Source organism: Glycine soja, chromosome 20, assembly GCF_004193775.1.
Source record: "Glycine soja cultivar W05 chromosome 20, ASM419377v2, whole genome shotgun sequence".
NCBI classification, from domain to species: Eukaryota; Viridiplantae; Streptophyta; class Magnoliopsida; order Fabales; family Fabaceae; genus Glycine; species Glycine soja.
In genome coordinates, this window is record NC_041021.1 from 37,355,738 (window position 1) to 37,382,437 (window position 26,700).

The 26,700-nt window shown below is 32.7% G+C and overlaps 2 protein-coding genes, 2 long non-coding RNA genes and 1 other non-coding gene across 5 annotated transcripts; 3 read left to right on the top strand and 2 right to left on the bottom strand.

Moving 5' to 3' along the window:
- The first annotated feature begins 4,355 nt into the window (after window positions 1–4,355).
- LOC114402080 lies at window positions 4,356–6,128 on the top strand. Its single transcript, XM_028364616.1, has 3 exons — window positions 4,356–4,630; window positions 5,099–5,222; window positions 5,493–6,128. The coding sequence occupies exons 1-3, from the start codon at window positions 4,356–4,358 to the stop codon at window positions 6,126–6,128; spliced, it is 1,035 nt and encodes a 344-aa protein (XP_028220417.1).
- Window positions 6,129–11,898: 5,770 nt separating this feature from the next.
- On the bottom strand, window positions 11,899–12,017 carry LOC114403939. Its single transcript, XR_003664706.1, has one exon. It is a non-coding gene; the product is annotated as a 5S ribosomal RNA (ribosomal RNA).
- Window positions 12,018–16,208: 4,191 nt separating this feature from the next.
- LOC114402890 lies at window positions 16,209–16,948 on the top strand. The gene is made up of 2 exons (XR_003664546.1): window positions 16,209–16,512; window positions 16,588–16,948. It is a non-coding gene; the product is annotated as an uncharacterized LOC114402890 (long non-coding RNA).
- An 83-nt stretch (window positions 16,949–17,031) lies between these two features.
- On the bottom strand, window positions 17,032–19,259 carry LOC114402891. The gene is made up of 5 exons (XR_003664547.1): window positions 19,046–19,259; window positions 18,297–18,965; window positions 17,939–18,186; window positions 17,820–17,864; window positions 17,032–17,733 (listed from the first exon to the last, which is right to left on the bottom strand). It is a non-coding gene; the product is annotated as an uncharacterized LOC114402891 (long non-coding RNA).
- A 641-nt stretch (window positions 19,260–19,900) lies between these two features.
- LOC114402081 lies at window positions 19,901–20,359 on the top strand. Its single transcript, XM_028364617.1, has one exon. It carries the CDS (start codon window positions 19,901–19,903, stop codon window positions 20,357–20,359), a length of 459 nt encoding a protein of 152 aa, XP_028220418.1.
- Window positions 20,360–26,700: the final 6,341 nt, after the last annotated feature.

The window sequence follows — 26,700 nt, forward strand, 5'->3', positions numbered from 1 at the left end:
GCAAGGCACTTAGACAATTCATCATGCACTCTTAACATGCTTAGGACCTTAAAAGATTTGGCTTGCCTTAAGAAGCTCGAATAATTAGGCAAAATTAATGTAAGATGAAATATGAGACAAAAATAATGAAATATTTGAAATAAAATCATCATAAAGTAGAAATATGTCTTGCACCCTATAGTATTGTAAACCCATAGTCGAAATGATAAATACATACCAAATAGTAACAATTTCTATCAAAACTTATCAAAATACAACTAAATCAAAAAGAGGACACAACGCAACAAAATACAACAAAAACACGAACCCTATGAAGAAAAGACTCATAACTTTTATGCTGATCGGGAGGAATCTCTATCCCGTTTAATATCGTGTACGATTTGCATAAATCCACCTTAGAACTGGAACGATGAATCATTAGATGTAGCCTTAAGCCACGAGCAGATAAGTCATTGATCATTCTTGTTGTCTATTCATTTATCTTGTTAATTTTTTCACGATTTTGTAAGTATCCCATGTCTTCGGGAACAAGCATATGCGGTTTGTTATCCGAATATTTAGTTAGGATATTGAGTTGTTATCATGTGAAAAATCTATTTCTGATGTAGTCCATATTCTGTTCAGGTTCAACTCTAATATTTTGAAAATTGTTGTAAGCATGTAACCATTATTTCACAATTATCTCCCATATCCCGTTGCACACTTGAGTTTGTTGATGGTCAAAGCTCTATATAAAGTATCTGTTGTTGTTTTGATGGGTCACCGAATTCGCTCCTCCTTTCATATACTAACACCATCGAGTACGAGTGAGCAAGGGTTTGGAACCACAATTAGTTACAAAGTTGTCGTGGAGCAAAACTGCCACCCCCACGAATGTTCAGAACAACAGTAGCAATGGTTGGAGGTTGGTCATGTCTCCTTTAGCTTCCGCTTATCATTTAGACCTTTTTTTTTTATCATGTTTTATATTTGGTATCAGAGCTTGTTTGTATCTCTGCCTTGCTTGTTGGGTTGTTCCTATTGTGCATTTACGGATTTTATTTTCTGAGTATATAGGTGTTATGTTTTTAGTCTCCTTAATTAGAAATAACATCAAAATTAGGAATGAAATGAGTTTTCTATTTTTTTGTGTGATTTAAAACGTGTTTTGGGGTGTCTAAAATGCATATAATGGAGTGGGTTTTCATAATCGGGTTTTTAAGTATTAATCGAATCTTTATGACCCGGCTGGAGGTTAAAGACGTACATGCACGTGTTTTGTTTATTGATATGAAATTGTTAATAGATATTATAAACATGCACATGCAAGTGACTTGATCTAGTGGTTGATGTGTTTTATATTACCTTATTGTTACGGGCTCGAATCTCACTGGTGGCCTTTTAATTGCATGTTTTTGTTTTTAATAAATAAATGTGTTTTATTCATTTATTATGTGCAGTTCATATATATTCATAACCGCTGAATGATAAATTATTTATGTACAAGTTATTTAAAAATTGTGTCTCTAAGCTATGCTGAACATGTAATATTATGTTAAATACTGGTATGCATTAGATTTGATCCTTTAAAGTTTATTACATGTACATACAATATTATTTTGAATTGGTATGATTGTTATACATGTAACTTTTATGAATTAATATTGAACACATTTGCATTATTAAGTATGTTATGCAAAGATTATTTTTAAGTGATTAATATAATTTTATTAAATTAGAGAGTAGCCACAACATCTTTAATTGAGTAAAACTATATGCTAAATTTTATAATCACATTAGAAATATTAATTATGATTAATCATATGTAATGTGATGAAATCTACCCACAAGAATTTTGTTGTATTTGTATGATTAATTAAGATAAAATATTAGATTATATTACTTAATTTACCCACAGGAATTAAGGAAAAGAACATGATTTAATAGTTTTATCACAAAGTTGCATGATGAATCTAATTGAATAGAACTTTAGCCCACATACAAGTTTTGTGTCATTAGATTCATATATTGAGACATGATTTGCATTGGCAAAACATGACATTTGTTTAATCTCAAATCTGCTTAATGAGCATGTGTGTTTGTTTGTAGTTTCACAACCTATGAATATTTTTTATGATCTTCCCATATTGAAAGGTGATAATTATAAGGTTTGGAAGAAAAAAATTCTCCTTCATTTGGGATGGATGAATATTGACTATGGTATAAGGAAGGATGAGCCATCGGTTATTACTGAAACTAGCGAACTTGATGTTGTTGACCTTTATGAAAGGTGGGAGAGATCTAATCGTCTCTCCGTTATGTTCATAAAACCAACATATCCACTAGTATCCGTGGTTCAGTTAACCAACATGATAAGGTTAGAGATCTGTTAAAAGCTATTGATGGACAGTTTACGACCTCTGAGAAGTCGCTTGCTACCACACTCATTATGCAATTCTCTTCCATTAAGCTTACTGGAACAAGAGGTATGTGTGACCATATCATGCACTTAAGGGACATAGTGGCTCAGTTGTAAACCCTGGAAGTTACCATGTCTAAATCTTTCCTGGTACATTTCATTTTGTGCACCCTACCTCAACAATATGCACCTTTTAAAATCTCTTACAACACACAGAAGGATAACTGGTCTATTAATGAGCTGATGACCATGCGTGTTCAAGAAGAGGACAAATTAGTAATGGAAGAGGGTGAAAAGGTAAATTTGACTACTTCTGCTTTTGGAAAGGATAGGAAGAAGTTTGTAGGGACCAATAAAGGAAAGATTCCGATTCAACCACCAATTAAAAAAAAGTCAAAGTGTTTCTTCTGTAAAAAGAAAGGACACATAAAGAAAGACAGTCCCAAATTTTAAAGTTGGTTTGAGAAGAAAGGTACACCATTTACTTTCGTTTGTTATAAATCTAATATAATTAATGTGAATCATAATACATGGTGGATTGACTCTAGTTCTACAATCCATGTTTCTAATATCTTGCAGGGTATGAAAAGCCTAAGGAAGACAGTGGGAAGTGAGCAGTGCATATACTCAGGGAGTAGCATGAGCTTGCATGTAGAGGTCATTGAAACGTGCGTCTTAGTTTTAAGTAGTGGTTTTAAATTACATTTGGAGAAAGTTTTTTATGTTCCTAGTTTTTGTAAAAACTTAATTTTTGTTTCTAAACTTTCGCCCTTGAGATTCTATTTTAATTTTACAGACTTTGGTTTTAATTTACTGAATAAATATGAAATTATTGGTTGTGGTCAATTAATTGATGGTCTTTATTCGATTGAATTGAAAAGCAATGCTACTTATAATTCTATGCACGTTTCTGTTGGGTTAAAACAATGTATTGTGAATGAAGAATCCTCTATGTTGTGGCACCGGAGATTAGGACATATCTCTATTGAGAGAATTAAGCGATTAGTGAATGAAGGAGTACTTAGTATTTTGGATTTTGCTGATTTTGAGACTTGTGTAGATTGCATTAAGGATAAGCAAACTAACAAGTCTAAAAAGGATGCAATGAAGAGTTCTAATTTATTAGAAATCATACATACATACATATGTTGTCCAGACATGGATGCAGATAGTCCGAAATACTTTGTAACCTTTATAGACGATCATTCAAGATATATGTATCTCTAATTACTTCATTTTAAGAATGAAGCTTTAGATGCCTTTAAAGTTTTTAAGGCTGGAGTTGAGAAACAATGTGGAAAACAAATTAAGATCGTGAGATCAGATAGAGGTGGGGAGTACTATGGTAGATACACAGAGGATGGACAATCACCAGGTCTATTTGCAAAATTTCTTCAAGAACATGGGATTGTTGCCCAGTACACTATGTCAGGTTCTTCGGATCAGAATGGTGTGGCAGAACAAAGAAATTGAACCTTATTAGACATGGTAAGAAGCATGAGGAGTAATATAAAGCTTCCTCAATTTTTGTGGATTGATGCACTTAAGACAGCTGCGTATATATTAAACCGAGTTCCAACCAAGGTTGTCTCAAAGACACCTTTTGAGTTATTCAAGGGTTGGAAACCGAGTTTGCGACATATACGCGTTTGGGGATGCCCATCTGAAGTGAGAGTTTATAACCCACAAGAGAAGAAACTAGACCCTAGGACTATTACTGGGTATTTCATTGGATATGCTGAAAAGTCTAAAGGGTATAGGTTCTATTGTCCATCCCACAACACTAGGATTGTGGAATCAAGGAATGCAAAGTTTCTTGAAAATGACTTGATCAATGGGAGTGATCAATATCAAAACATTTCTTCTGAAAGGGATCACTATGAAGCTGAACCTTCTGGGACAGGTAATAGATTGCAGTCATTCCCACCCCTCAAGTTAAAATGGTGTTAGAAAACCAATGATTGAAGTTCCACAAGCTGTTGAAAGTGATAATGTAGATCAATTTGCTTGTAAGGAACAACATGATAATATTGAACAAACTGGTGAAGAATCGGTTGAACAAGTTCCTCAGCAGGATCACCAAGCAGCATTAAGAAGATCTACTAGAGTAAAAAAGACAGCAATTTCTAGTGATTATGTAGTGTGCCTACAAGAATCAGACTACAACATTGGAGTCAAAAATGATCCCGAGACGTTTTCACAAGCCATGAGTTCTAAGGAATCAAATTTGTGGTATAATGCTATGAGGGATGAGATGGATTCTATGGAATCTAACCAAGTTTGGGATCTCGTTGAGTTGCCTGTTGGTGTAAAAGCCATCAGATGTAGATGGGTCTTCAAAACCAAGAAAGACTCAGAAGACAACATTGAGAGACATAAGACAAGACTTGTTGCTAAAGGGTTCACTTAAAGAGAAGGAATCGATTACACAGAGACCTTTTCTCCTGTATCTAAGAAAGACTCTCTTCGAGTAATTTTGGCATTAGTTGGTCATTTTGATCTTGAGCTGCATCAAATGGGTGTGAAAACAACGTTCCTGAATGGTGATCTAGAAGAAGAGGTTTACATGAAACAACCTGAAGGATTCTTATCTAGTATTGGTGAGCACTTAGTCTGCAAGCTTAACAAGTCCATCTATGGATTGAAACAAGCCTCCCGCCAATGGTATTTAAAATTTCATGAGATCATTTCTTCATTTAGCTTTGAAAAGAATGTCATGGATCACTGTATATACCAGAAGGCCAGTGGGAGTAAGATTTGTTTACTTGTATTATACGTAGATGATATTCTGCTTGCGGCTAATGATAAGGGTATGCTATATGAGGTGAAACAATTTCTCTCAAAGAACTTTGATATGAAGAATATGGGAGAGACATCTTATGTCATATGCATAAAGATCCATAGAGAAAGATCTTGAGGCATTTTAGGCTTGTCTCAAGAAACCTATATCAACAAAGTTTTAGACAGATTTAATATAAAAATTTATTCACCAAGTGTAGCTCCCATTGTGAAAGGTGATAAACTTGATTTGGGCCAATCCCCCAAAAATGATTTTGGCGGGAACACATGAAAAATATTCCATATGCTTCAACAGTTGGAAGCCTTATGTATGCTCAAGTTTGCACTAGACCTGATATTGCGTTCGCTGGTGGTGTTTTGGGAAGATATCAAAGTAATCCAAGTATTGATCATTGGAAAGCTGCAAGGAACAAAAGACTTCATGCTCATGTATAAACAAACTGATGATCTGGAAGTGATTGGCTACTCCGACTCAGACTTTGCTAGTTGCGTTGATTCACGAAGATCAACATCTGGTTATATTTTTATGTTAGCCGGTGGAGCTGTATCTTGGAGAAGTGTCAAACAAACCTTAACTGCTACTTCCACTATGAAGGCTGAGTTCGTTTCCTGTTTTGAGGCTACCTCGCATGGTGTATGGTTGAAGAGTTTCATGTCTGGCCTTAGAGTTGTGGACTCTATTTCCAGGCCATTAAAGTTGTACTGTGACAATTCTGTTGCGGTATTTATGGTTAAGAACAATAAGAGTGGAAGTCAAAGTAAACACATCAACATTAAATATTTAGCCGTAAGAGAACGCGTTAAAGAAAAGAAAGTTGTCATTGAATACATTAGCACAGACATGATGATCGCTGATCCCTTAACTAAAGGCATGCCACCAAAGAATTTTAAGGATCATGTAGTGCAAATGAGACTTGGTTCCATAATGTAACATTCATTGTAAGTACATTTATTGTTTTGATGAAATTCTTATTAAGTTTGATGTTTCTCATTTGTTTTGTGCACTTATTTATTTTGAGACGTATCATTTGAATTTTGACCTAGGATAAGCATGCGGTTTATTATTAAGTTAAGAGCATTGAGAAACTTGGTATATTGTGATACATGGAAGATAATACTTGTTTTTAGAGGGTTAAATGGACCAAGTGGGAGAATGTTAGTTTTTTCACGATTTTGTAAGTATCCCATGTCTTCGGGAACAAGCATATGCGGTTTGTTATCCGAATATTTAGTTAGGATACTGAGTTGTTATCATGTGAAAAATTTATTTCTGATGTGATCCATATTCTGTCCAGGTTCAACTCTAATATTTGAAAATTGTTGTAACCATGTAACCATTATCCCATAATTATCTCTCATATTCCGTTGCACACTTGAGTTTGTTGATGGCTAGAACTCTATATAAAGTGTGTGTTGTTGCTTTGATAGATCACTGAATCCGCTCCTTCTTTCATATACTAACACCATCGAGTACGAGTGAGCAAGGGTTTGGAACCACAATCAGTTACGAAGTTGCCGTGGAGCAAAATCGCCACCCCCACGAACGTTCAGAACAACAATAGTAATGGCTGGAGGTTAGTCATGTCTCCTTTAGCTTTCACTTAGCACCCTTAGAGTACTTGTCGTTCATACAAAATCACTTTCATTTGTTTTCGTTCCATATCATTTCTAGGACATTGTGTGAGACTAACTCTGTCTCACTTCTAAATTAGAATAGGGGATGTTAAACACCTTTCCATCTTGAATCTCTCTAGCACTTTATCGATATATATACTTTCTGAGATAAGCCTAACAATCCTTGTGATCTATTATGGAATATTTATATCCCTATCACATAGCTTACCTCACCCATATCTTTCACTTCAAAGTTTCTAGAGAGAAATTTCTTAGTCTCATGAAGAAGACCAAGATCGTTAGCTGCAAGCAAGATATCATCAATATACAGAATTAGAAAATAGCCTTACTCCCACTGACCTTCAGATACATACACCGATAAACAGTATTTTCCTTAAATCTAAAAGAAATAATGGTATCATTAAACCTCAAATACCATTGGCAGGAAGCTTGCTTTAAGACTGTATATTGATTTCTTTAGTATGCACACCATGTGTTCATTTCTTTCAACTGAGAACCCCATTGGTTGGTCCATACAAACATTCTTCTCTAAATCTCCATTAAGAAAGACAGTTTTCACATCCATCTGATGTAGCTCCAAGTCATAATGGACTACTAATGCCATGATAATACTGAAGGAATCCTTTCGTGAGACCAGTAAAATGTCTCTTTATAATCAATGTCATCTTTTTGAGTAAATTCCTTAGCAACAAGTCTAGCCTTGTAACGTTCAATGTTGTCATGAGAGTCACGTTTAGTCTTGAAGACCCACTTACAACCAACTCTCTTACAACCCTTTGGTAATTCTACAAGGTCCCAAACACCATTATGTTCCATGGAATCTATCTCTTCTTTCATGGCATTTAACCACTTCTCAGAACTATCACAACTTACAACTTGTGAAAACAAAAATGGATCATTATCATTAATGCTTAAGTTTGTTTCTGTTTCATGTAGGTATACCACATAATCATTGAAATAGCTGGTCTCCTTTCTCTTTGAGACCTCCTTAATGCTACTTCTTGTAGTTCTTCCATAATATGTTCATTATGCATCATGAGTTCATTATTGTGTTGCTCCTCTTCATTAATTTTGTAACAACAACTAAAAGGAGCAATCACATTACTGCTAGAGGCCCAAGCTAAAAGGACTTGCACTCTAACTTCTTTAATTTCCACTTCTCGTGGAACTGTACTCCCACTGATTTCATCATTTCCAATGAACCTTGTATTTCCAGTTTTGACAATTCTCATACTATGATTAGAACAATAAAACATATACCCTTTTAACTTTTCTGGATAACCAATGAAATATCCACTGATTGTTCTTGCATCCAATTTTCTTTCTTGCGAATTATAAATCCTTATTTCTGTCTGGCAACCCTAAACATGCAGGTGCCTTATACTAGGTATCCTATTTGTCCACAGTTCAAAAGGTGTCTTTGGAACTGCCTTACTAGGAACCCTGTTCAACAAATACATGGCAGTTTTCAAGGCATACATCCACAAAGATACGGGTAAAGTCTAATTGATTAACATACTCCTAACCATATCCATTAAAGTTCTATTATGCCTTTCTGATACAACATTTTATTGTGGTGTACCGGGAATTGTGTATTGCACACAAATGCACGTTTCTGAACAAGCTTAGCAAATGGACCTGGGTGTTTCCCAGTTTCATCATATCTTCCGTAATACTCATCACCTCTATCATATCTAATAATTTTCACATTTATGTCTAATTGCCCTTTTATTTCATTGTAGTAAATTTCTAAGGCATCCATTGCCTAAGAAATCTCGGGCAGTAAGTAGACATAACCGTAACGTGAATAATCATCAATAATGGTGAAAAAGTATCTTTCCTTTCCGAAAGAACTAACATCAAAAGGTCCACAAATATCAGTATGCACAATTTCAAGAAGCTGAGTGCTTCTTGTAGCTTCTTTCCTTGTATGTTTTGCTTGTTTTCCCTTAATACAACCCACACAAATATTTAGATCCGTAAAATCTAGATAAGGAAGAATTTCATTCTTTATTAATCTTTCCATCCTTTCTCTAGAAATGTGACCTAAACGTTTATGCCACAAGAAAGCAGATCGTTCATTCACTAAACTATGTTTAGTGCCAACATTATGATGCAAAGTTAAAACAGTTTCAGCATACAAACTGTCTATTTCCAATTTATATAAACCATCACAAGAATACCAATACCAATGAGATGATTATGCTTAAATAAATTGAAACATCCATTACCAAAATTAAAAGAGTATGCAGTAACATCAAGTTTAGATAATGAAACTAAATTCCTAGATAAACTAGGTACATAAGGAGTTTCTAGTAAATCTAAACGATGTCCAGTGTTGCGTTTTAAACAATAAGTTTCAACTATTTCCACTGGAGCTTTCACTTCATTCCCCATGAAAATGAACTTCTCATTTGGGCTTATGGTTTGGATTGTAAGGAATCTCTGCATAATGTTAGAAACATGAGTCATACATCCAGAATTAATCCATCATGTATCATGGGAAACTACAGTTAAGTTTGATTCAAAACATACATGAACATTAAGCTCACCATTATTTTCGAACCAAAACTTACACTTTAGGCAATCCTTTTGGAAATGTCTTAATTTTACAAAATTGACAATTATTGTCCTTTGATAACTTTCTTCTGGATTTGCAAAGAGTCGTCATTGTTCTTTAATGACCCTTTGCCTTTATCATGCTTCTTCATAAATTTCTTTTCAAGCTCTTTGATTCCCTTGGTGGCTAACATAATGGACTAAGTGACTTCCTTGATCCTTAAGCCTCATTTCTTCCTGAACTAACATACTGTGCAATTCATGCACATTCCATTTATCTTTCATGGTATTATAGTTCATTTAGAACAGGCCAAACTCAGACGGTAATGAGTTTAGAATAAACTGAACAAGAAAGTTCTCATTCACAACCATTATATTCCCAAGGTCTTAAGTCTTGCTGCAATGTTTGTCATCTCAATGACATGTTCATACATAGTACATGAACCATCAAACTTCATGGTGATCAATGTACTCATTAATGTCCCAACAATAGACTTATCAGTTGTTTGAGAGACTCTCCCACTAATCACATAAACTTTTTAGCACTTTCAATTTTAGGGAGAGTTGTCTTAATACTGTTTTTAACAGTCATTCTCATCAACATTAGGCTGAGTCTGTTAGATCTTTCCCAAGTTTTATAATGGACTTTCTCTTCATTGTTACTAGCATCAATAATAGTAACAAACTTCTCTTCCAACATAGCAAGATCATGATCCAAAACACCGAGGTGAAATTGGACTTGCTCATTTCAGTCAGAGAAGTTAAGCCCATTAAAATAAGAATCCAATGAATTCAAAACATGTATTACATAATAAAATTCACATATGTGTTTTGAGACATAAAATACATGTCATACATATGATTCATTCAGATAACGGACAATGTATATTGATGTTCTCCTTTGGGTGATACACCAACATACAACATACAAACATAATGATACTAATAAAATTTTAACATTATTTGGCAATTAAATATGCACCAATTTGTAGTATCTATTTCCTTTGGGCATATAAATAAAACTAATGATACACACAAATTGCCTACAATTATATTCATTAATTATAAGAACAACTAATCAACCTTTGGGCGATCCATAAATGCCTTATAACAATGAATTTCAATTACCCATAAACCAATAATCATATAATTTAGCATCCATTATTCTATGAGTAATTGAAATAATCCATTAAGTTGGAATTAAATAACCTTACAAATTTGGCCACTTTGGTGACTAACAAATTCAGCATACATTTAATTCCAACCAAATATTATTGAAATAATCGTTAATTTGGAATTAAATAACCTTACAAATTTGGCCACTTTGGTGACTAACAAATTTAACATACATTTAATTCCAATCAAATATATATGGCCTGTACATACTTATTGCTATTAACAATTCATAGCCATTCTATTAATTTTGTTCCAGGCCATAAAATAATATTTATATTTATTTATGTTTTTGCATTCAAATACGTTCAAGCAAATATGTAACATATACATATATTTACTGCTACCAATAATTTCAAAGCATTCACGTTAATTTAATTACAGGATATAAACTTTCAATCCTTTAATCACGTTCAACAATAATTTTTCGGAAAAAAAAGATCAAGTGGGATTGGAAATAGCAAACATAAGGTTGCAAATAGCAATTTCGTACCTGCGCAGTTTTTCAAAATTGAAATTGAATCTTTACGTTTAGGCACGCTTCCTTTCTTTCACCATTAGAAGTAATAACTTTCTCCAAATTTAATATATACATGTTGTGAAGCTTTCTCTCCGATAATCATAAGTTTTCAAATAATCTTTCTCCAAAAATTGGTATTCAACAATAATAAAATATTGTCAATAAAACAATGTATGTAGCGGAAAATAAAATTTCTAAATTTCATAATTAGGATTTATGCATAATTGAGAGAAATTAAATTATCCCTAAATTTCATAATTAGGGTTCATACATAATTGAAAGAAATTAAATTATCCCTAAATTTCATAATTAGGGTTCATGTATAATTGAGAGAAATTAAATCATTCTTGGAGAATCATAAATTTCATAACACATGCTCTGATACCACATGTAAAAATTCTTAAGGGGTTTTCTAGACTTTCAATTATAGGAAACAATAGGATCTTGAAACCTATGATTCTCACAAACAATCAATAAACAACAATAGATAATGATGTGTACCTTTCTCCATTAGGAAGACTTGTATCTTTCTCCATAGGAACTTCTCTCCGGTGTACTTTGATTTCCTTGAAAGAGGAGAGAAATAAGATTTCACTTCCTTTGACCTTTCTTTTCTGTCTCTCTTCGTTCGTGATGGCTATGGTTGAGAGATAACACTTTTTGGTCAGGAAGGGGACCTTATTCCACATTAGTGGGTATTAAGCCCCTTTTATAACCACTACTCCCATCAAGTAGCAGTTAGTTCTAGAAACTTCTCCTATTAAGTCCAATTACAATTTAGTCCTTAATCGTTAATTATTTACTTATTAGTAAAGAGGTGCAACACGAGGACTTCCCAGGAGGTCACCCATCCTAGTACTACTCTCGCCCAAGCACGCTTAACTGCGGAGTTCTGATGGGATCCGGTGCATTAGTGCTGGTATGATCGCCCATTTTATAACCACTACTCCCATCAAGTAGCAGTTAGTTCTAGAAACTTCTCTTATTAAGCCCAATTACAATTTAGTCTTTAATCGTTAATTATTTACTTATTAGTCCCTACATAAGTCACATGCCTCTCACATGAGACATTAATTCTTACATATTGTAGTAAGGACTAAAAGTTAATTAAAATATAAATTATAGGGATTAAAAATATTACATTATCACTTTTAAATTATAGGAGCTAAAAGAGAATTAAAATATAAACTATAAGCCAATTTTACACTATAGGGACTAAAAAAGAATTAAAATATAAATGGTAAGGACTAAAAAAATTACTTTTAAATTATAATAACTAAAAGGTACGAATCATGACATAGGCACTAAATTATTAATTTAATAAAGAAATAATGAATTCGTAATCAAGGGTTTATTTAAAAAATAATTGAGTAGAATGACCATAGCTTAGGTAACTGGATAATCAATTTTTATCTCCGTGCTAGAAAAGTAGGATAACTTATTGTTACTAATAGGTACAATAATATTTCTGTTTTACTCGTCTATACTTACTAAAAGGAGGATAATTTCCAAGGCATTTTTCACTGTTCATAGAGCAGTGCCATTCCGGAATTACCCTTCTAAAACAACTATTTGGCATTTTAATTGATGCAATGCTATTATCACCTTTTCCAGACAGTGGTTATTTGAATTATTGGCATTGGTGAAATGTTTTGCTATTTTGTTTGATCGTGCATGTGAGCAAAATTAAAAGAGAAGTTGACTTTCATGCTGTTATGCAATAATGTGTTGTACGTTGTACTTTTTTTAATAATAATGCATTATTTTTAAATACCACCTACTATTTGTTGCAAAGAATTGTTTGTCTCTGACTTACTAACTAATGCAGTTCTCTCACGGGTCCTTCACTCGAATTTATCGAAGCTCTATTGTACATTTTGTGAATTTGCCTTTTGTACTTACCACTTATATATTGCTGCCACATGCAAACCCTAGCGTACTTTGTATGCAGCATGCATTTTGTACTCTCCAATTTGAAACATGCATGCGATTCTGCTTCATCATGATACCCACTTAATCACTTATGCCAAATTATTGGAGCTTTAGTTGTTAGTTTTTTTGCCTAACGTGATGAGCATATAGTAGTTGATTTTTATTTAATTATTAATTGCACAAATGTAAAAAAAAACAAAAAATCCTTAGATGGTCATACTTGCAGATTGTGAATGGAAAGCGCAAGACAAGCAACATTTGTTATGCTTCATTTGATTGGACTTGCCGATCTGCAGAGGAATTATTTACACATTGAGTCAGTGTAAATACTCTGAAGGCTTTGAGCAACACTTTGATAGCTCATTACAAACGTTGATTGTCAATAATGCTCTTTATGCATGATATATCTAAAGATTTTTCTTTAGAGTATGCCAAGGCAGCAAGCAATGAAATGACCAAGCAGCACATAACAAAAAGCTGCAAATGAGGCAATAGTATGTTAAGAATTTGACATCAGAAGGTTAAAAAGAAAAGGATTCGAGCCCTGATTTGTTGTTCTCTAAAAAGAAAAACTGCATATGAGATAATAGTATCTTAGGAATTTCTTAATGAAGTTATCTTCACATTGCTTACAACCTCTTTGTTCCTATAATAGATTTGGAAGAGTCTGCAATTTTAAGTTCTTTGTGGTATATTTTTACATAAGGGACTGTAAAAACAAAAGCATGACTATGTTATAGTTCAACAGAGCACCGGGCAACATTACCAAACACGCATTAGTTATAGATTGTTTATTATATAAGATCACATCTAATATAAGAATTAAATATATAAGTTTAAGTAAATAACGTAGATCATTGTAAGATAAAGTCCAATGACAATTCATATATCTTTGTTTACGAACTATGAAATTATTTGGTTACAATTTAGTTATGGCCAGTTTTTTTTCTTTACTAGTAAAAGTACAAATGAAAACTATAAATTAGACACCATTTCAAAATCATTGTTTTGAGTTTACGGTCATGTGTGGAGAACGTTAAGACATATCAGGTGGCGTTTGGTTTAGATATTTTCTGTTTTTATTTTTAAAGAAAACAAAAAATAAGAATAAAAATACCTTTATTTAAAATTTAAAAAATCCAAAATTAAAAATAACAAATTCACATTTTCAGTTTTTTTTAAAGAAGTAAAAACGTGATGATACTTAAATACTTTTTCTCAATACATTCGTGATTTGCTTCAGTGCTATAAAACTAAAAATATTGCTTCAGTGCAATAAGAAAATTCATATACTTTTTTCTTAAATACTTAAATAACAAATCCACATTTTAGTGTCATCTTAATGATCCAAAGTAAATACATTTGTGATTTGCTTCACAAAACTCACATGGCTGAAGCTTATTCAATCTCTTCTTCCATGGTTTCTAATTGCAAGTTGTCTAAACATGGTGCTGATGTTTTTCATGATCATTCTCTTTATAGGTTTGTAGTTAGTGCATTACAATATGCTACTCTCATTAGACCTGAAATTAGTTTTACTGTCAATAAGGTTTGCCAATTTATGGATGCTTCTTTGGATTCTCACTAGAGAAAAGGATTCTAAGATATCTTAAAGGTACTTTGTTTCATGGTCTGCTCCTACAGCCTGCTTCTACTAAAAATCCATTGGCCATTTGAGCATTTTGTGATGTTGATTGGGCATTTGATGTGGATGACAGGCGCTCCACCTTAGGGACTACCATTTTTCTTGGTCCAAACTTAGTCTCTTAGTGGTCTCGTAAACAAAAGGTTATTGTCAGGTGTAGTACTGAAGCCCAATATTGCAGCATTGCTCAAACTTCCACTAAATTGACTTGGATTTATACCCTGCTGATAAAGTTACAAGTTTCTTTCACTACTCTAGTAATATTTTGTGATAATCAGAGTGTTGTTTCTATTGCTCATAATCGAGTTTTTCACAGTCGAACAAAACACATGGAGATTGGTGTATTTTTTTGTCAGAGAGAAGATTTTGGCCAAGCAGCTCTCAATTGTTCACATTCCAGCTCTGGATCAGTGGACTGATATTCTAACTAAATCACTGTCTGCATCAAGATTTGCGGCTCTGAGAGGCAAACTCAATGTGAAGAGTGTTTCCATTGAAAACTCTCCCCCTTGAGTTTGAGAGGGGTATCAGTATATGTCAATGTATAATTGTGAAAACAGGTTTGTATGTTGTCTGTAAGGATTGTTAGCTTTTGCTAGTAGCACCCATCAGGGAGTACAAGGGCTTTTTTAACTGCATCTCAATGGGATCGGTTAGTTAGCTTTCTATTAGAGTTAGTTATAGTTAGTTCCAGAGGTTTATAAATACCTCGATTGTAATTATCTCTACCTAATTTTTCAGATCAATGAAATCAGCTTTGTTCTTCTCTTTCTTCTTCGTCATTTCTCTACTTTCCTCTCTGTTTATCAAAAAAATATTAATAATAACAAGTATCACAACTATTCAACCAATACAAAACAAATTTAGTATGATTTTTAATGTAGTATTATCAAGTAAACAAGAGTAATTTTAAAAAAATATATTCTTCATTCTAGTCATTGATTTTTTAAAAATTTAATGATTAAGATTAATTACTTATTATAACCATTAAAAGAGTCATATATGAGTTGATCCCTTCTCATTTGTCATATATAACATGTAATTGAATAATTTGTAAGAATATTATAATAACAATGAAATCTTTTTATATTTTTTAAGATACATGATTTTAATTAGTGTAATTACGATATTCACTGAATGTATAGTGTGATTTGACACTAAACTATCATGAATAATTAATTTATTGACTTTGATAATAATTATTTTAAAGGTGATACTAAATATTTATTAAACTTAAAGATAAAATATAGAAATAAAACTTGTAAAATTAGTAAAATAAATTATGTGAAGCATTCTGTTTATGAGTGTAAATTAAGAGGTTACTCTCCAAAAAACACAGTCTTAAATTTAAGGTTAAACTGTAACTTTAGATTTGACGTTTGTGTGGTTTTGGTCCCCAAAGTTTAAAATGATTGGATTTTGTCCCCATTTTTAAATTTGTGCAATTTTAGTACAGTTGCCTAATTTCTAATGTCTCATCCTCAGTTGACTATGAGTATATGTTTAATTAACTTTATTTAATTTGAAAACTTTTTTTTTCTTCATCTTCCTCTTCCTCATGTTCTTCCTCTTCTTCCTTGCTTCACGCTCTTCCCCGCTTACTCTTCTTCGCATCTTCTTCCTCCTTGTTCGTTGAACCCCATCATCTTGTTCTTCCTCAAATCCCATTATCTTCCTCTGCCTCAAACCCATCATCCTTTGTTGATGGAAAGCAGTGGGTATTCGCATAGCACTGGTTCTGGGCTCAATAGACGTCGTGTTCGTTGTGAATGCGACTTAGATCCTCCATTGGTCACTGCCTGGACTGACAATAATGTTTGCAGAAGGATTTTTGGTTGTGGGAACTATAAGGTTTGTGACTGGTTCTGTGTTGTTTTGGTTGCTGAAATATATTTGCTCCTAATATTTTGTTTGGGATTTTAGCAGGACTCAGGGAGGTAGGGGTGTAATTTCTTTGAATGGTATGATCCACCATTGAATCCTCGTGTGAAGAAAATTATTGTTGGGTTGATGAGGAAACTGGAAGAGCTCAAGAATATTGAGAATGAACTCAGGACAAAGCATATTGAGTTGTAAAAGAGAAAAAAAATTGTTGATCAATGGGATTATTGTGTCTTGGGTTTTTACATTGTTAGTGGTTGTGTTGGTTGTTAGTAAGGTGTAATCATGTAGTGTTGTATTAGTTAATAGTTATCCTATTTGATGTAAGTTTGGTGTAGGACTGGAATGATTGTATGCATCAATCTATTTGGTATCAATGAAAAATGAATCCTTTATTTGGTATCAATTTGTTTACTGAGTAGTATTCCAAAGTACCAATCAAAATAATGGACTAATAATTAGCATAGATAATGAAAATCAGATGAACAATTAGCATAAATAACTACTTTATATGAAGGGATATCAATAATGAGTACTTGCCTATGAATGGTCTATAGGCATTTGAAGTGTACCAAAACACACCATTCTTAGACAATCAAAATACATAACAGCCAACATAGTACCAAGAATATCCAAATTACAACCAAAAAATATTCCTAAAATACAACCACAAAACATTCACAGGAACTACAAAGTTTAGTCCGCATCCAAGCAAGTTTTTTTCCGTGGAGACTGGTGCAGAGTCTGTGGTGCAGATTCAACTACATTGTGACTGGTTAATCTACCAAATGAAGTATGGTTGATTGGTGGTGCAGCAAATGATGCTTGGCTACCAAGTGGTGCAAGAGATGGCACAGATGAAACTTGACTCAATGGAGTTGCAGCAGAAGAAGCTCAACTCACATGAGGTGCAGTAGAACTAATTTGAATCATTGGGAGTGCAATAGAACTAACTTGAATCACTGGAGGTGCACCAGAACTACCCTAACTCTGTGGAGGTGCACCAAATGCACGTGCGGTTGACCTTGTAGTTCTCAAATTAACACCTTCAATTGAATTAGCAGTAGATGCTGATTGTGATGAACCATTTAGAGTTGGTATAGGTGCAGCTGATTCAGCAATAGGTGCTTGTTACGCTGATGCAGATGTTTCACCAAGTCCAGACTTAAAGATTGGCTCCATCCTTAATTTCTGCAAACATCAACAAAAAAACAAATAGTTAAATGAAGCAAGCATAAATGAAGAAATGTAGTTTTTTAAACAATTAATTTGTAAACCTTATTTGGAACAGATCGGGGTGCAGCTCTTTTCCTTTTCAAATTCTGCAACATTGACCACAAATAAATTGAAGTCCTTAAATTAATAAATATCCAAGCATATGTGCATTATCAATTACCTTGTTTTCACCTTTAGGAATCTCCCTGTCAGCCCTTGTTTTACCTTTACAAGTTCGTTTGTTGTGTCCAACTTTTCCACAAATTTGCAAACAACAGATAATTTTTGCCTAGGCAACTTGTACCTGTCTTGTGGCTCATAATTTGCTTTTTTCCTTGCCTTCTTTGGTCTACCAGGTGCTCTTCGGATAGCAGAGGGATGCACTGGTGGAAATCCATTTTCAGGCCATAAATCTGGGCCATTGGATGCCTTAATGTAATATAAGTAGGTTGACAAATAAGTGTTTTTCACATGTTAGTTGGCTGTTACAAATATTCTAAAATTAAAATTCAAATGTGTAACTATTTTAAACAATGTACCTATAACAGGCAGCCACGTAGGCCTCTGGATTATAATTGTTCTGCCACAGGCAAGCTACCCCATGACAGCAAGGGATGCTATTCAGATCCCACTTTCTGCAACTACAAGTTCTTTTGTTTATATTGACCACAAACTTTTCAAAGTTCTTAGACACCTCAAATAGTGAGTATTGATCATCACCACACCATTCAGGAGTCCAACCCCCAGCCTCTCTCTTTATCTTCTCATATATCTCTTGAATTTTAGGACAAATTGGACCATTATACCTCAGCATCTTTTCCATCTGACTCACAATTCTTTGCATTAAATATACCTTAATCCCCTCCATCAAATTGATAATTGGCTTGTCCCTTAGTTCTAAAATAAATTTGTTAAATGCCTCACACATATTATTAACTTGCAAGTCACATTGAGAACTTACATCATATGCTGACTTGGTCCAACAAGATGCATTTAGTTCATTCAATTCTTTCTAAGCACTTTCATCACCCTTTTTTATCTTTTACATAATTCTCTTCCATTCTTGCACAGTGGTGGCTCTTGCGGCTTGCCATTAGTTCCTTCAAATGAGCATCTGGATGCCTCTTTCAGAAGTTACTATACAAATGTCTTACACGTAGACGATGTTGAACATTTGAACCAAGATCCTTTATCACAGTAACCAAGCCCTGAGATTCAGAAATACAAATAAAATTAATAACCATTGAAATGTACATTAATAACAAATCAGAATTAGTAACAAGATTACCTTTTGCTTGTCAGATATAAGGAGCCAATTTTTCTATTGAATACTGTTCAAGTCATGTAATGAAAGCCCAACAACCATGACCATAACTCTGTAGTTTCAGCTTCAACAACTACATAAGCAATAGGTAACATTTGGTTGTTGCCATCTTTGCCTATAGCTGTCAAAAGCTGTCCACCATACTCACCTTTTAAAAAACAGTCATCTAGTCTAATCAATGGTCTACATGTGTTGAAGATATACTTTTGTAACTGCATAATATTTTATTTTTCAGTTTTTAAAATAGGATTTAGTAAATAAGTTGATTTCCTATATTTTAGGGGTAAGTCAGTTTTAATGGATTAGCCTAGTCAATAAGTGGTTCTTATCTTTAAGGAGCAAGTTAGTTTTAATATTCTGTTTTGCTAATATCTTGTTATCTAATTAGTTTATCTTTTGCTATTTATTGTATCGCTGATGAGAACAATTCGAATTAGAATAGAATAATTCTATTTCCTCCGCAAACGTATTGTCTCTCTTCTCTCCTCTGTTTTTTATAATTTCTTCCTCAAAACCAACAATTGGTATCCAGAGCCTTATCCTTACGGGACTTTTACCATGGAAGGTGAAGCAAGTTTTTCCCACATAACTCTTCCAATCTTTGATGGAGAGAATTATGATCTTTGGGAAGTGAAAATGCAATCCTACATGGAGTCTTTGGATTTGTGGGATGCTGTGGAAGAGGATTATGAAATATATCCGCTGCCTGAAAATCCCACCATGGCCCAAATTAAAAATCACAAGGAAAGAAAGATGAAGAAGGCAAAGGCGAGGTCATGTTTGTTCACTGGTGTTTCACAAATGATATTCATCAGAATCATGACTCTTAAATCACCCAAAGCAATTTGGGATTATCTGAAAGAGGAATACGCTGGAGATGATAGAATACGAAGCATGCAAGTGCTGAATTTAAGGAGGGAATTTGAGCTTCAAAGGATGCAAGAGTCAGAGACAATCAAAGAATACTCAAACAAATTGTTGGGTATTGCCAACAAGATAAAGTTGTTGGGAAGTGATTTTGCTGATTCGAGAATTGTAGAGAAAATTTTGGTAACGGTGCCGGAGAGGTATGAAGCATCTATAGCTTCATTGGAGAACACAAAGGATCTGTCGAAAATCACATTGGCAGAAGTGCTACATGCCCTGCAAGCTCAAGAGCAACGAAGGTTGATGAGGCAAGATTGTGTTGTCGAAGGTGTTTTGCCCGCCAAACATCATGAAGTTGATGAAAGCAAAGGATTTTTTCAAGAAGAATCAACCAGCAACCAGCAAAAATAGTGCAAACAACCAAAACAAAGATAAGGATAAAAAGAAAAATTATCCACCTTGTCATCATTGTGGCAAAAAAGGTCATGCACCTTTCAGATGTTGGAGGAGACCAGATGCAAAATGTAACAAGTGCAACCAGATAGGACATGAAGCGGTGATCTGCCCCAACAAAAATCACCATGATGAGGGAGCTCAGATTGCTAATCAAGAAGATGAGGACCAACTGGTTGTGGCCACATGCTTCTTGAGTAGTGAATCAAGTGAAAGTTGGTTGATTGATAGTGGTTGTACGAACCACATGACATATGATAAGACTTTATTCAAAGATTTGAAGCCAACTAGTGTCTCAAAGGTTAGAATTGGGAATGGTGACTATATTCCTGTAAAAGGAAAAGGAACTGTTGCAATTTCAACGTGTTCAGGTACCAAATTAATATCAGATGTTCTTTATGTACCTAACATTGACCAAAACTTGCTAAGTGTAGGTCAGTTGATTAAAAAGGGATTTAAAGTGTCCTTTGAACATCAACATTGCTTTATCTATGACAATTTTGGCCGGGAAGTTCTAAGGGTTAAAATGAAAGGTAAAAGCTTCTCATTTGATCCAGCAGAGGAGGAGCATACAACCTATTTCACTCAAGTCACACCCATGAAATTCAAGCACAAGAGACTTGATCATTGCCATCTTGAAAGAATGCTAAACATGAAAAAAAGAAAATATGCAAAAGAAAATTTGAAGAAGATTCAAATGGAGGAATGCAAATCTGCTAGCACACTAATGAATCAAAAGGAGAAGTTCAGAAAAGAAGAAGGTGTTGATAACATTGATGAAGGATATTGTGGGAGCTTGATTGGATGTCTAATGTATTTCACTTCAACAAGGTCAAACATTCTATTTTCTAAAGAGAACAAAACTGGAATTTTTGTTGACAATCAAGTAGCCATTGCTATGGCAAACAATCCCGTGTGTCATGGGAAGATTAAACATTTCAACATCCAGGTTTATTATTTGATAAAGATGCAACAAAGTGGAGAAGTGAACTTAATTTACTGCAAGTCTAAAGATTAATTGGCTGACATGTTTACAAAGTCACTACCTATCAACAAACTTGAACTCAAAGAATTGGAGTTTGCAGTTCCAAAAGCAAGGAGGAGTGTTGAAGATATACTTTTGTAACTGCATAATATTTTATTTTTCAGTTTTTAAAATAGGATTTAGTAAATAAGTTGATTTCCTATATTTTAGGGGTAAGTCAGTTTTAATGGATTAGCCTAGTCAATAAGTGGTTCTTATCTTTAAGGAGCAAGTTAGTTTTAATATTCTGTTTTGCTAATATCTTGTTATCTAATTAGTTTATCTTTTGCTATTTATTGTATCGCTGATGAGAACAATTCGAATTAGAATAGAATAATTCTATTTCCTCCGCAAACGTATTGTCTCTCTTCTCTCCTCTGTTTTTTATAATTTCTTCCTCAAAACCAACAACATGTAGTCACGAATGCATCCTTGCATGCCTCAAGACAGATATAGAATATCTCAAAAACTGGCCCTCTGCTACTCATGTTACTTTTTACAATGGTCATACTGTTGTTGTTACTCTTGATAATATCGAGAGCATAATATCTTATATGAAAGTATTGCTTCCTTGTTGCACCTTGTATTTTCTCAAGTGCCCTATTTTTAGCTTTGAGCCTGATGATGGGAAAATTTGCAACCCCATCTCTCAAGTGCTACAACAATCAGCCTTTTTATCTTCATGTCTGGTGCATGCCTTAATAAAGAGATGAATTTCATACTTAACCAATCAGTAGTAGCTTGTCTGTTTCTAGCTATCATGAAGCATGTATGAATGTTTCTGAAGGTCACCACCTGCAATGAGTTTTGTGATTTGACTTACTAAACCGTAAATGGAATGGACAACCATGCGTACACTTCACAACAACCCTCTTTAAATCATTTTGCTTAATGATCCGATTCTTCTTGTTCACTAACTGCCTTTATATCAGTTTAGGAGTTAAAAATCATCCCCTTCTCAATACAAATTAGAACATCATCCTCAGGCATTCTAAACCTTGGAAACTTTTGGGTCTTTGTCCCTTCATCTTTACTGTCTGGTGGTGTGTCCAACACATCACTATCCCCACCCTCGTCATCAAAGTCTGCAGCTGTGACCCAATTGAATCATTGACCCTTGAATCAGTACTTTTACCGATTCCATAGCCGGTCCAATTTTGAGAACATTAAGTTAGATTATTGAAATGAATTTTACTTCTTCTAATAAAATACTTTTTTCATATACAAAATTAAGAATCAAATCCTTATTAACATATTTAAGGATCCAACAATGTATACCAGATGTATTGAATTTTGTTGGCATCTTGACAGATTAATTTGTGACCCATTTTTCCATTTTATTTCAAATTTTGTACTGCACATGTGTTCTTTGGGATCATGTTTGTGTTATCATTATGTATATGAATGCATTTGATTTGTTAAAAGAAGGACCAGAAAACATTAATATATCCTATTTCATATATGATTTAAAAACAATTATGGAACAACTCAAAACAAAAGATAAAACATTTAATATTCATTGAAGAAGAAACAACTTGGCTATCCAAATATCGTATATCTAAAATTATTAATATTCATATTTTACTTTAAAAAAATAGTTAAAATATAATTTAATTATATATGGAAGAACATTTGTTGAAATACATCAGTTTCTTAAATACATTTCAAAACTTCAAAAAATTAGTTAAATTGGTTATTAACTATCGGTAATGGGATAAACTGTTTGATAAAAAAAATGGAGGTAATTTTATATACATGAAATGGATCCATGAAAAGTATAAATGTTACAAAATATTTCATGGTTAAATATGAAGATTTTAACAGACAAATATTTCTTTAAAAAAACACACAAATATTGTTAGTATAAAAAAATTATAATAATTCATGAAGACTATTCAATAAAAAACTAGATTTCTTGATTATATATATTATCATGTCAACCAATTAGAAATTAAAAAAAAAATAATGGATACCTCAAACCCCTATCTAACATCTAGAAAGAGAATAAAAAAAAATACATGTTTGATAAATTTTTGAAGTGATAAAAAGAGAAAGATAAAATATTAATAAGATATTTAAAATAATAAAATGTTAGTATATCATTACTCTTAAAATTATTCTAAGCATGACTTAGTTCATATAATTATAATGAAAGACAACTAACTTACTGTAAATGAAGAATTGATGTTGGATAATAATATAAAACCAATTCATATAATATCATTTATTCAAAAATGAAAATACCTTTTTCAACAAATGAGTCAAAGATTAAAATAAATAAAATCAATAAACCTGGAGACACACCTCCTACACCAACGGCATTATCAAGTACCATTTGAAATTGAAACAAATAAGAAAGAAACATAAGAAATCATATCATATTTCTTCTTAAACTTTTTCCCATGTTCTAGACAAGATTTTCATAAATCATTTTATAACCAACGTTGTAAATGAGTGGATGAGAATGACGTGTAGGACCCCCTACCCGTTTGGACTATAATGTTAGCTTTTAAGAAATTTGGGACCCTGTCTTAAAAGTCTTCTACTTAAAGTCTCCAAAATCCAAATTTCAGTTCAACAACAATCATCCCACATGGACCAATGTCTTTGATTGCGCAATCAGCGCAATCTAACACCATTCGCTCATCAATTTTGAATCAGTTACGGGAAAAACATAACCCAACCCAAAACAAACAAACAAACAAATAAAAAAAACATTGCTATTACTATACCATTGATTGATTTGTTTCATTGTCATATATCGCACAAAAGACTTGAAGAGAGTACACCACAGTTCCCATATCCACTACCACTTGTTAATGGCATCACGCCTTTCTGCCTCTCTCTTGACCAAGTGGATAATTAACATGAATTTAATTATAATGTACGTAAAGTGCAAAGATTCTTTTATACACAGAAAGTGCAAAGATTTGAAATCATTCAATTGAACTAGAATAATATCAAATAAGTTAATTCATATATTTTGTGGAATTGAAAAACATGAGTTCAATTCACATAAAATATATCATTAAAAAAGAATTAAAAAAAACTTTAAATGTGATTAAATTTAAATCAAAAATTAATTCCATAACAAACTCAAGTGATTAAAGCTTGTTAGAATACTTAGAAGTGTTATTGGAAAACTAAAAATCCTAATGTTATAAACAAAACTAGAATCAAACATAAGTCTCACTCATTTTCATATAGCACATCCCCACCCTAACCATAATCAACCACCACACTCTCTTACATTAATCAACTTTTTTTCATTGACACGATTGGAATTGGTTTTAGTCCAAAATATGGTTAACGTGGTTAGTGGTTACAGGGACAGAGAATCGTATCTCTAATTACTCGTCTGGTAAATTTGGCTATAAAAAAAGTCCTAGAAGCTGCTTCATATATTTTCGGGAATGCGAGTTAATTAGTATGGTCGCAAGTCGCAACGCAAGACACGGCTTTACTCAAAATGGAGGATCTATATCAAGTGCGTGCTTAGATCAGCATGTATATTTTTAATGAATTTGATTTTCAGTATCTTTGCTTCTTTTTTTATCTTGCTAAACATATTGATTAAGAAATTAAAACAAAAAATATTTACTATAAAATTATAGATTAACATAAAAAAAAAGTTATAAACACTATAATTTTACATATTTCAATTGAAATCTTTCTTTTTTTTTAATTTTCTTAATCAATATCATAAGAACACGGTTAAGATAGGCCCTTTTTTTTTACTCAATAATATTTGTATCATTTCATTCACTATCTTTGTTAGTCATATTTGTATCATTTCATTTACTATCTTTGTTAGTGCTTAATTATCTTGAGAAAAAGTGATATGTCGTACCTGTTATAAAACCTAGAAGCTATAATTTTTTTAGCTTCGATAATTGTGAAACCAATTTTGAAAGATGTTAAACCAAACACTCATGTAAAATTGATTTCGATTGAAATTGATTTTTAAATAGTTATTTAATTATGTTAGATTTTAGATATTAAAAGCAAATTTACTATAAAATTTAAGGGGGAAAATTCAATCCAACAAAAAAGTTACTTTTTATCACCTTTAATGAAATTGAGATTTTGAAAAAAAAAACAAATTTATTTAATAATAACTAAATATCTAAATTTAGTTGTTCCCACCATGAAACTAAACAACACCCTAAGTTACCTGAGTTGTTTAAATTTAGTTTCTCAATCCCACTTGTTACGTATATATCATCTAGGGTTTGTTTCATAATGGAAGAGATTTTTTTTTTTGACAATGAAAGAGATTGTTACATCATGCAAAATCCTATTTCATGGGTATGAATAATTTATATCATTATAACTCATTTTTGTGTAGTGACAGCGATAGGTATTAAGATTTGGTAGACGATTCATGCACATACTCTGCATCAAAAGACGGGAAAAATAAAAGAAAAAGAACACCATCTAAGTATTTGTCTTCATTTCTAATAGTTACTTCTATATTCAATTATTGATATTGATATTTAGATTTAAAACTTTACTAAATATTCAACAAGGTAGTGCTAGAGACTAGAGACTCTGTTAAGTGCTAATAACACACTCGGGAAAACTGGTGTTTAATAAACAAATAATGCATATTTTAAAGAAAATAAAAAGCATCTTATTAACTCGTATCCATAAAATACTGGTTAAAAAATAAAAGAAAAAATATTTTATAGAAAATCAGAGAGTGCATATAAAAATCAGAAATAACATTTTTATGTATCTCGATAATAAATTTTTCTGTTTTCATAACATTATCAAAGAGATTTAAAATTTAATTGATTAAGCAGAATGAATATATAAGTTATTATAAATTTTTTAATATTATTTTCAATTCTCACGAATAATAAAAAATAACAAGACATCGTTTAACATTTGTCGAATGAAAACTGTATTAAAAGACACAAATTCAACTTTCTTGACGACAATTGGATAGCTTGTCACGGAACGAATATCATTTTCAACATTACGGTGTTGGTATGAAATATCTATGAGAGGAGATTAATGGTAATTAAGATCCCGAAAAAAAAAATGGCTTAGAAAATTAAAATGTTAAAAAAAGGAAAAAAGACAAAGTTCTCAATCACCAAAGGTAGTGGATAAAAGTATTCATATGCAAGCTAAAATCTTTAACAACGAATCGTGACTAATGATACTTGTAAAGATTTTGCATAATTACAAGTTTCGAATATAAAAGATACTACTACATATTATCTAAATAGAAAATGAAATATCAACCACATTTAAATAAACATAATTA

Coding starts and splice junctions, on each gene's coding strand:
- LOC114402080 (XM_028364616.1), top strand. CDS start 4,356: ATGATTGAAGTTCCACAAGCTGTTGAAAGTGATAATGTAGATCAATTT. Junction 4,631..5,098: donor TCTAAGGAATCAAATTTGTG/GTATAATGCTAT, acceptor TTCTTCATTTAG/CTTTGAAAAGAATGTCATGG. Junction 5,223..5,492: donor ATAAGGGTATGCTATATGAG/GTGAAACAATTT, acceptor ATGCTTCAACAG/TTGGAAGCCTTATGTATGCT.
- LOC114402081 (XM_028364617.1), top strand. CDS start 19,901: ATGACTCTTAAATCACCCAAAGCAATTTGGGATTATCTGAAAGAGGAA.